This window comes from Arachis hypogaea, chromosome 9, assembly GCF_003086295.3.
Source record: "Arachis hypogaea cultivar Tifrunner chromosome 9, arahy.Tifrunner.gnm2.J5K5, whole genome shotgun sequence".
NCBI classification, from domain to species: domain Eukaryota; kingdom Viridiplantae; phylum Streptophyta; class Magnoliopsida; order Fabales; family Fabaceae; genus Arachis; species Arachis hypogaea.
The window spans coordinates 101,128,765-101,139,349 of NC_092044.1; the positions used below are offsets into that span (position 1 = coordinate 101,128,765).

The window sequence follows — 10,585 nt, forward strand, 5'->3', positions numbered from 1 at the left end:
TCTGCAATAATGTTTTAAACTCTTTATTTTCTATAAGTTTGACAAAATTGGATGAATTAATAATTAAGCTTTGAGAGGAAAGCCTTTTGTTTCCAAAGGGTAATCCCAAGGGTTATTAAGTGGAGAAGAATCTTGCTTCCAACTTTTGTCTTTTGTAGTTCTACCTGTCTAACAAATTAAATTAGACCATTTATTAGTCTGCACTCAATTTCTATGTGTGGGCATATAATTGAGTTCCACGTATAGAATTATGCAAACCCCCCTATATATAGAAGTAGGGACAATGCGATTACATATGCAAATTGCTCCACTATATATACAGGGCGTTCATGCAAGATTTTTTCATAAAATAATTTGGTTTTTCTATTACTACATAGAAGAATAATAGTTGAATAATATAGTGTTATTAAGGGGTAAGAAAAAGAAAATGATGAGAGTGGCAGTGTTGGGTGGTGGAATAAGTGGATTGGTTTCAGCATATGTGTTGGCCAAAGAAGGAGTGAATGTGACTCTTTACGAGAAAGAAGATTATTTGGGAGGTCATGCAAAAACTGTGAATGTTGAGGGTCTTGATTTGGATCTTGATTTTATGCTCTTCAACCGGGTAAGTACTCAATTAAATTAGTTATATTATCAAATCATAAATCATTACATCATTACATGAATCTTTTGACCAGCCTTTGAATCGTAAACTTAATATCTTCTCAAATGAAATGAAACAATGGAGAAGCATATTCATAAAATAGGAAAAAAGTATATAGCTAGAGCATATACGAAAAAAATCTTAAAAACTTGAAGTTGCCAAAATCGTTAAAGAAATAATAAGTATGAAACCAGAGACCAGAGAAATATAGCTGCAACAAAACAGAGAATATAGCAGATGAAACTGAAACACATTAAACCGCAAAGATATATGAAACTAAGGCATAATATATATAGGAAAGAAAATTGAAACAATTACTTTGTTAAAATATCCAAACAAAATAATGGGTATAGTAAAGTAATTTAAATTCCGCTCAAAATTATGTTATCTATTTTAAAGTCGATATTTCAAAGGGGAAAAAAAGCAAATGCACATGTTGAGCTTGATGAATCGTTGAAGATAGATTATTCAAAAATTGAACCTGAATTGGGTGATAGCACAGTTTTTTACGTTTTCTAATTGAAGCATTTTCTTGTTTTGTTTGGACTCAAGGAGTCGATACGGATATTGAAAAATTATTAGAAATATACATAACATAGAGAAAACAAAGATGAATAAAAATCAAATTAAAAGAATTAAAATGTGTCATACCTTATTTGTAAAAGATTTTGTTTTGAACCTTATTTGTTAGATTTTTAACACATTAACATAAAAAGTTCAATTTATTAGAATATAAATTAATCATTAAGTTAATATGTATTAAAGAATTGTTTATCTTTTGTTTGCTTTTGACCTTTTAAATATTGGAAACAGTAATAAAATTTTACTAGTTTGAAATAACCACAATAAATCTCAACATATTTGAGATTGTAATTTAATTTTTATTTTTAGAGATTAATACTGAAGTTGGGCTATATATAATAATTATTTTTTCAATTATAATATACGTCAATTAAATTTTGTGGTGATTTATGGACTTGTTTTTCTATATATTTTGGAGTGACGATGATGAGTTTCATATATTTTTTAATATTTTGCATTAAGACGAAAACCGTTTAGAATATAAATTGCCGTTATAACAACAAAAAATATATATTAATCAATGATATATTTTATTTTCATTTTCTATCTGTATTTTAAAAAAATTATTAGTTATTATATTAAACAATTAAAAAGTAGATGCAATTAATACTTAATGAATGATTGAAATGTATAAAAAACATAAAATTATATATATAAAAGAAAATTAGCATTTAACATGTCACAGATTTAAGTGCTAGCTTTGCTAGTAAATTGTTCGTTATGATAATTCTATTTATACAAAGACAATTGCAATTACAATAAAAAGAATAAAGACAATGAAGATAATAATTATCCCTACTTCAAATAATACATATGCTTAGGTTTTTATGGGGGTGGATCCTCTCCGGTGGAAAAAAACTGGATGGTATCTAGTAGAAGATCTCACCTTTCATTGTATTTTCTTTCTTATTTATTTTAGATCTCATTTGTAGAATTAAAGGTGAAAGATTACACTTTATTCTCTCCAATGACAAAAAAATAAAGAAAATTCATTTCCAATTTTCACCATATATCTCATTATTACAATTATAATAAACTTGAGTAATAATGATAATCTTTTTTTTTCTCTATATTTACAATAGAAAGAACAAATCATAATTCAAATAAACATTTATCTTATATAAATGATAATCAACTTATATGTTCAGCATAACTATCATGAACCTCAATTACATATTATCTTCATTGAAACACTCAAAATACATAAATGTACAACGGATTTAGATCCTTTAAAGTTTGAATTTCACTTTATGTAGGATTTAGATCTTCTAAAGTTTGAATTTCACTTTAGAGAGTAAAGTGTGATCTTCTACCTTTGAATAGTTTCTCTTTCATATTTATTATTGGTCCCACCTTTAAAATCAATGGTGAGAGATCACACTTTACTCTCTAAAGTAAAATTCAAACTTTAGATGATCCAAATCCATATACAACCACAGCTTGATTTTCCCAGTCTTCCACCTTTGCTGCATTGAATATACTATTAGTTCAAAGCAAGCCACAAATCTATTCTCAGTTTCAACAAATATAGAGTTTAGAGCGTCTCCAATTTTTTGTTTGAATTTCATTTTATTTTGGGTCTCATATAATATTATTTAAATATTTATGAGATCATATATCATAAAAATTAATTTAAAATTTAATATAAAATTTATCACTTTAATATTTAGTTTCATTTTAATTTAACGTTACATAATAAAATTACAATATTCATTTAATTGATATATAAATGATAATATTTTACTAATTTTTCTGTAAAAGTCAAAACTAATATTCAAAAAATATCCAATTAAAATTGCTCTTAAAAATGCATTCCCTCTTCATTAGATAAGCTTTGAATTTAATTATTGTGTGGCTCCTTTTTCAAATTATTTCTAATAATATTTATTTGTCAATACTCATAAAAATACATGTACTAAATAAGTATCAGTAATACACCAAAAATACAATTTTATTATTATAAAACTTTTTTGGCACGGCCACTAAAAAACTTTGCTTTTTTATTATTATTATGCATCAGTGAATGCACAACACAAATTAAAACATAATATCAATAATAAATCCAACAAATATGCAAATGATGAGAGCCTCCAGGAGTTAATAAGTCATTTTTTAATTGTTATGGCCCTGTGTACAAGTGGTTGAAAAATGTTTCCACCTCTTAAAATATTAGTTACTAATGAATTTTCCTCACTTGAAACTACAATTAGAAAATGTAACATTGATAATTAAATAGGTATCTTATCCTAACATGATGGAGTTGTTTGAGAATCTTGGAGTTGACATGAAATTATCGGACATGTCATTTGCCATTAGTCTTGATGGCGGTTACGGCTGTGAATGGGACAGCAGAAACGGTTTGTCTGGCTTGTTTGCACAGAAGAAGAATGTGATCAACCCTCACTTCTGGCAAATGCTTAGAGAAATTATCAAGTTCCAAGATGATGTTACAAGGCAAGTAGTACTACATGAGAATAACAATGACTATACCACTCATTTTAGTGCGAGTCGAGCTTGTAAAAATAATACTCGTCATAACTCAAGTTATACGGATTATGAATGTCTAAAATTGAGAAAAGTAATGCTAATTTGCTAGTTCATGAGTAATTATATCCTAATAAATTGAGTTTGTTGTCTCATTTTCCAATAAAAAATGCAGCTATCTTGATATGCTTGATAACAATTTGGATATGGAGCCCAATGAGACTTTGGAGAAATTCATAAAGACAAAGGGTTATTCTGAATTATTTGTAAAATCATATCTTGTGAGTAGTTCATTTTTATCTTAAAGACTTTTTTATTTCTATAAACATTATTTTGGTAGTGATATTATTAGTGTATGCTTATTAATTTGTTACAATATGAAATTAATTAATGTAGATTCCAATTTGTGGTTCTATATGACCCTGCACTTTTGAAGGAGTTATGAGCTTTTCTACTTTCTCAGTTTTCTCCTTCTTTCGCAATTACCATCATCTTCAGGTAGCTAATAAGGAGAAAATCTATCTCAAATTTATATAATGATGAATGATCTAGTTTCAAATATTCAAATAACAAAAAATAAAAGACTGTTTAATTCACTTGAACCTCTTCTCCTTGTAGCTCTTTGGAAGACCGCAATGGCTAACTGTTAAACGTGGTTCACACACTTATATTAAAAAGGTGCCATATAGTAATTAATTTATAATGTTAGGTTTGATGGCAGTATATCTTCATGTAACTTATACCAGATATCTTTTAGTTTAAGCTTTAAATCAAGATTTTAACATTAATTATTTGTTATAATAACCAGGTCAAAGAAGAGCTTGTTACAAGAGGTGGTCAAGCAATAACAAATTGCGAGGTGGAATTGGTTTCAGCAACAGAAAATGGTAAGTCATGTGTTTATTCCCTTGTTATACTCATGATTTTTAGTCATGCACATTTTCTTTTTCTTTTTTTTTTTTCAACCATTGAGTGTGATTGAATGATGTTGATTAGGCAATAATCTTAGAAATTTTGTTGCAGGATGTCTTGTGCACTGCAAAGATGGTTCCAAAGAAATGTATGATTGCTGCATAATCGCGACACATGCACCTGACACTTTAAAATTATTAGGAGAGGAAGTGACATATGATGAGCGAAGAATTCTAGGTGCTTTTCAATATGCATATAGGTAAGATTCATCTTAACATTTCTAACTCTTATCTTGGCTATTATCCATTCATCTTAACTAGTTACGTTTGAAAGTGATTAATTTTATCAAAAGATATGATGATGATGATATTTTCTCTTTGTAAGATAGAGTTGAAAATCAAGTTTTATAAAACTAGAAGCCTTTTTTTGCTTAAGAGTTTCCATGTTTGTTAAATAATGAATAATACTTTACAAAACATGCTACAAGGAAAAGATTGATCTTTACTCTTCGTGTAGAAATAATATAAGTCCACATGCACAACAATTCTTTGATTTCTGTTGGCAGTGATACTTTTCTTCACCATGACAAAAATTTAATGCCTCGAAACCCATCAACATGGAGTGCATGGAATTTTCTTGGATGTAACAATAATAACAGAGTTTGTGTGACATTCTGGCTCAACATTCTTCAGGTCAGTAACAATTCATACAATGCATTTTTTTGTAACTTAAATCTACTAGAAGATAAGTGAACTATGAATAAAACTTGTTAGTTGACCTTATATTCTAATTTGCAGAATCTTAGTGAAACAAGATTACCCTTTCTTGTAACTCTAAATCCAAATCATACACCAAAAAGTACCCTTCTTAAGTGGTCAACTAAACATCCAGTTCCATCAGTTGCTGCATTCGAAGCTTCACATGAGCTTCAAAAAATTCAAGGAAAAAGAGGAATTTGGTTTTGCGGCACTTACCAAGGTACTTTAATTTGACCTGGTTTTGGCCATTTAATTACAAGTTAAACCCTAGTTAAATTATAAACGTTAAAATTACTTATACACAGAAATACTAACATAAAACTCTAGATAGATGAAGTTACTTATGTATATCAAATCACGTTTTCTCTTTCAAGAACCACCATTACTATTTTGAGACATTTTGATATGCATTAAATATACATGTGACATAATCAAATATTTGTGCTTTTTAGGTTGTGGATTTCATGAAGATGGATTAAAGGTAGTTAAAGAAACTTTATTATAATGAAAACAAGATTGAAATGTTTTTTGTTTAAAAGTAATACTTAATTATACATGCACGAGACAATCGAGCCTTTTTTTATATCAATTATGGCTAATAGAAATTGCAAAATTTTCTGTGAATCTATTTTCTAAAAGACTAATCTATATGAAAAAAATTGCAGTCTGGCATGATTGCTGCAAATGCAGTTCTTGGAAGATGTTGTTCCCTCCAAACAAACCCCAAACACATGGTACCATCCTGGAAAGAACTTAGTGCACGCTTTTTTGTGATGAGATTCCTAAGTTCCTATGTCAATACCGGTTGTTTAACGTAAGTTCACTTTTATACATTAGTGCGTAGATGCCTTTTTCACACTCTCAAGTTGGAAGTTTATATTCGTGAAAAATAATACTATTATGACAATAATGATATTCTCTTAAAGATGATAGCGTTGATTTTATTCTATTTCTTGAATCACTCGTCTATCTTGCATTATTTACAGTTTATTGGAGGAGGGAGGAACAACGTTTACCTTCGAAGGAACCGATATGAAGTGCTCTCTAAAATGTGTTATGAGAATCCACAATCCCCAATTTTATTGGAAGGTGTGTGTTTTTTAGTGATGCAGGAAATAAAATTATTGATTTTCATTTCCACTTGTTGGCTTAAAACTAAAACAAGTAACATTTTTTATGTGTTTGTCAGGTTATGACACAAGCTGATTTAGGCCTTGCAGATGCATATATTAATGGAGACTTCTCCCTTGTTGATAAAGATGAAGGTCTTCTAAATCTTTTTCTGGTATACATATTCCTTAGGATTTAATCAACACACAATTGTCGTATACCATATTTCACTCTTTACTTTCATATACTTTGTGCTTTTTCTACAGATTTTCATAGCAAACAGAGAATCAAATGATTCAAGCTCAAAATTAAAGAAAAATAGGTAAATTGTTGATTATGGTGTGTTAAAGTAATGAAATTTTATTTGTTCATTATCAACCTTTTTTTCTCATTTTTAATGTTTTCAGGGGTTGGTGGACACCAGTTTTCCTTACAGCTGGTTTAGCATCTGCAAATTTCTTTATTAAGCATTACTTTAGAAAAAATACTATCGCACAATCTCGTCGCAACATCTCTATGCACTATGACTTGGTATAAGATCAATAAGTACCAAAGTTAGAAGCTTCATTGATATTTATTCTAAAGAAGTCGTTACAAGTATATACATGTCATCATTTATCAATATATAAGTTGTGTGAACATTCAACAATACTCATGCAAACTCAAAAATAAAAAATACAATAAATGAAATATTCTTTACCTAAATAGATAGTTCATAATTGAAATTTTGGTTTTTTTGTTCCCCTAAAAATATATGCATCAATAGTAGATCTGCTACATGCATGAACAACTATGATTTTACCTCCCTACCTTTTGGATTTTTATTCTAATTTCTATAATTAGAATATAAAATAACTAAATACATAATACACAATTTGTAGATTAGGAAGTTACTTTATATTAGCTACAATATTGCTTGACAAAGAAGTTTTAGTTGAATAATTAATTATTTTATTTTATTTATTTGATTTCTTAATTTATCTCAAGTGTTTGTTCGATCTATTGATCATCAATATCATTTGTTTGTAATTATTATTTGGTTTTTTTTTCTAGAGCAATGAATTATTTGCACTATTCCTAGATGAAACAATGACATATACAACTGCAGTGTTCAAGGCAAGGCAATAACCTTCTTGAGTCCAAATTTGTTGTAAACGATACTTTTTCTTCAATTTTTGTAACCCTTGTTCACATTTACCTTTCTTCATCTGTATGCATATCTAATATATATAGAACGAAGATGAAGATTTGAAAGATGCACAGATGAGAAAAATGTCTCTTCTCATTGAAAAAGTAAGTTCCTCAGAATGCTATTTTATCAATGTATTTTAGTTAATAGACTGATGAAGGATCTAACATTAGTTTTCTTTAAATAAATGAAGGCTAGAATAAACCAGACACATGAAATTCTTGAGATCGGATGCGGATGGGGAAATTTAGCCATTGAAGTCGTCAAACAAACTGGCTGCAAATGCACTGGCATCACTTTGTCTATAGAGCAACAAAAACTTGCGGAAAAAAGAGTTAGAGATGCTGGACTTCAGGTATATGACAAGCTAACTGATTTCATCAATCTCTCAACATATTCTAATGCAAAACATGGTAAACTTAATATACAAGTCAAATGAAATATGTTCATGATAGACATTAAATCTTCATCTTTAGTTCTTTCATTTTACAATCAAGATCATTCTAAATATTGTGAATTCATGACTTCAGGATCATATCAAAATTCTTCTGTGTGACTATCGCCAACTACCGAAGACATTCAAATATGATAGGATTATATCTATGTGAGCAAATTTCCAATTTAGCTCTACATAACTACATAGAATAGCAATATTTTTCAGCATATTGCTTAACATATAGAATGGTATTTCAGTGGAATGATAGAAGCAGTTGGTCATGAATACATGGAAGAGTTCTTCAGTTGTTGCGAATCACTATTGGTAGATGATGGACTTCTAGTTCTCGAGGTATAATTTTCTTGGAAATGCTTAGATTATAAAAAAGCAATTAGTTCTACTACAATAAAATTTAGTAACTAAATTGGTGCTAACCTTTGAAGATGGTTATCTTATTTTATAGTTCATATCGATCCCAGATCAGCGTTATGATGAGTGTAGGCGCAGTTCTGATTTCTTGAAGGAATATATTTTCCATGGGGGATGTCTTCCCTCCCTAAGTAGGATAACATCTGCCATGGCAGCTACATCAAGATTATGGTATATTTTACTTATTACTGCTGACTTCAATGACCGTGAACATCCCTTGATTCTTCTCTTTTCTTATCAATGAAATGAACATTCCTGAATGCAGTGTAGAGCATACTGAGAATGTGGGACCTCATTACTACCAAACACTTAAGAGGTGGAGAACTAGCTTCCTAAAAAATCAGAGGTATATCATTAGTGTTGTCAAAACATACTTTAATGTATTAGCTGTTGAAATATTTTTTGTTACTACTTATGCTAATAAATGTATTTGGAAATTGTGTGTTTTAGTAAAATTTTGGCTCTTGGACTCAATGAAAAGTTCATCAAGACATGGGAATATTATTTTGATTTCTTAGGTGCAGGTTTTAAGTCACGAACAATTGGAAATTATCAGGTATGATGAAACCAAATTTACAATAATTACATGGAAAATACTACGATCCATTAGGATAAACTTAATTAAGAAAATCTTCCTCCCGTATATTATTATAACGAAACTTAAGAAAGTAATAGTAATGCAGCTAAAATTTAGACTACTCGTAAATAGTGCTTAACTAATTAGCGAAAGAGTTAATTAGTATGGATTAAGGAGTAACATTAATCAGAATTTGAATATGTTGCTTACAATTAGAGGTAGATCAAGTAAACTCAATTTGTTTAATTTTTATTTATGTATGATGGTTGTAGATTGTTTTCTCAAGGCCTGGCAACATCACTACACTACAGGATCCATACAAAAGTTGGCCCTCGGCATAATGTTGAGAACAAGCCATGACACATAATAATGGCATACCACGTTGCTGCTTCACAAATCACAAGTACAAAGGGGAAGATTGGGCGATTATTCATTTTTAATATAAAAAAGAATATGTTTTGCAGTACAGACTACCATAAATAAAGATGTGATTATGTAATTTGGTCTTTATAGTATTTATATAAGAGTAATGATTAGGAGTCCTAATTTATTTTTTCAATTGTCCTCCTAACACCTAAATAAGTAAAAATTTAAATATATATGTTAATTTTTAAAAACAAAAAAATATAAAATATAAAATATAAAAAAATTTTATTTATTTAATTTAAAAATTAGAAGAATAATTAAAAAAATGAGTTAAGACCTCTAATATTTTTTTTCGCATAATGTACACTTTTTTTGTGATGCATATATAACAATGTCAAATCAAATATTATTGTTTGATGATATGATGATCTATGCTTCTTATTAATAATAATAATAATAATAATAATAATAATAATAATAATAATAATAATAATAATAATAATAATAATAATAACAACGGAATACACATGACAAATCATGTGAAAAATAATTCATATAAAATATTAATTTTCTTTATCTAAATCAAAGTTCTGAAAACTGGTTCGAATTAGCCGATCAAATTATAAATCAATAAAAAAGACGGATCAATTAGAAGCTATAACTGTTGGATTCGAAAACTACATTAGGACCGTCGAACCGACTGAAAACTGTCCGGTCGAATCGAATCGGACTTGGTCAATTTTTAAAGTTTTGCCCAAATGACGCCGTTCGTTCAAAGACCCCTAGCCAAAGCTGCATAGTACCCTTGTCTCTCTTACTCACTTAGTCACTCATTCTCCTTCCTTTAACTTCTGCCTCTCATCTCGAGCTCCTTCCTCACTTCCGTCCAGCCACTGCCCTGTCACTGCCGCCGTCCAGCTGTCGGAAGCTTCCTTCCTCGCTACGATCATCTCCACCATTGTTCCAACTTCGAAGCCACCGTCGTCACTGCAACTGGTCTCGCTTCATGCCTCCATCGTGCAGCCATTGTCCCGCCGCGGTGTCTTCTCCGCCGCAGTTCGAACATCGAAGCCACCGTCGCCACTACAACAGGTCTCGC

The 10,585-nt window shown here is 29.6% G+C and overlaps 1 protein-coding gene across 1 annotated transcript; it reads left to right on the forward strand.

The window, feature by feature from the left end:
• The first annotated feature begins 408 nt into the window (after positions 1-408).
• LOC112711330 (uncharacterized) lies at positions 409-9,538 on the forward strand. Its single transcript, XM_072203315.1, has 23 exons — positions 409-604; positions 3,462-3,679; positions 3,885-3,990; positions 4,328-4,387; positions 4,518-4,596; positions 4,733-4,880; positions 5,187-5,313; positions 5,419-5,599; positions 5,832-5,860; positions 6,045-6,193; positions 6,366-6,468; positions 6,569-6,664; positions 6,756-6,811; positions 6,897-7,020; positions 7,543-7,605; positions 7,723-7,782; positions 7,872-8,033; positions 8,209-8,282; positions 8,372-8,465; positions 8,578-8,714; positions 8,809-8,889; positions 8,994-9,099; positions 9,393-9,538. The coding sequence occupies exons 1-23, from the start codon at positions 428-430 to the stop codon at positions 9,459-9,461; spliced, it is 2,499 nt and encodes an 832-aa protein (XP_072059416.1). The 5' UTR covers positions 409-427; the 3' UTR covers positions 9,462-9,538.
• The last annotated feature ends 1,047 nt before the right edge of the window (positions 9,539-10,585 follow it).

Bases quoted from the DNA above. Each gene is read 5' to 3' on its own strand.
- LOC112711330 (XM_072203315.1), top strand. From the start codon at position 428: ATGATGAGAGTGGCAGTGTTGGGTGGTGGAATAAGTGGATTGGTTTCA. The intron at 7,606-7,722 runs GCAAGGCAATAA...TAATATATATAG, and splicing joins ATACAACTGCAGTGTTCAAG to AACGAAGATGAAGATTTGAA. The intron at 8,466-8,577 runs GTATAATTTTCT...CTTATTTTATAG, and splicing joins ATGGACTTCTAGTTCTCGAG to TTCATATCGATCCCAGATCA.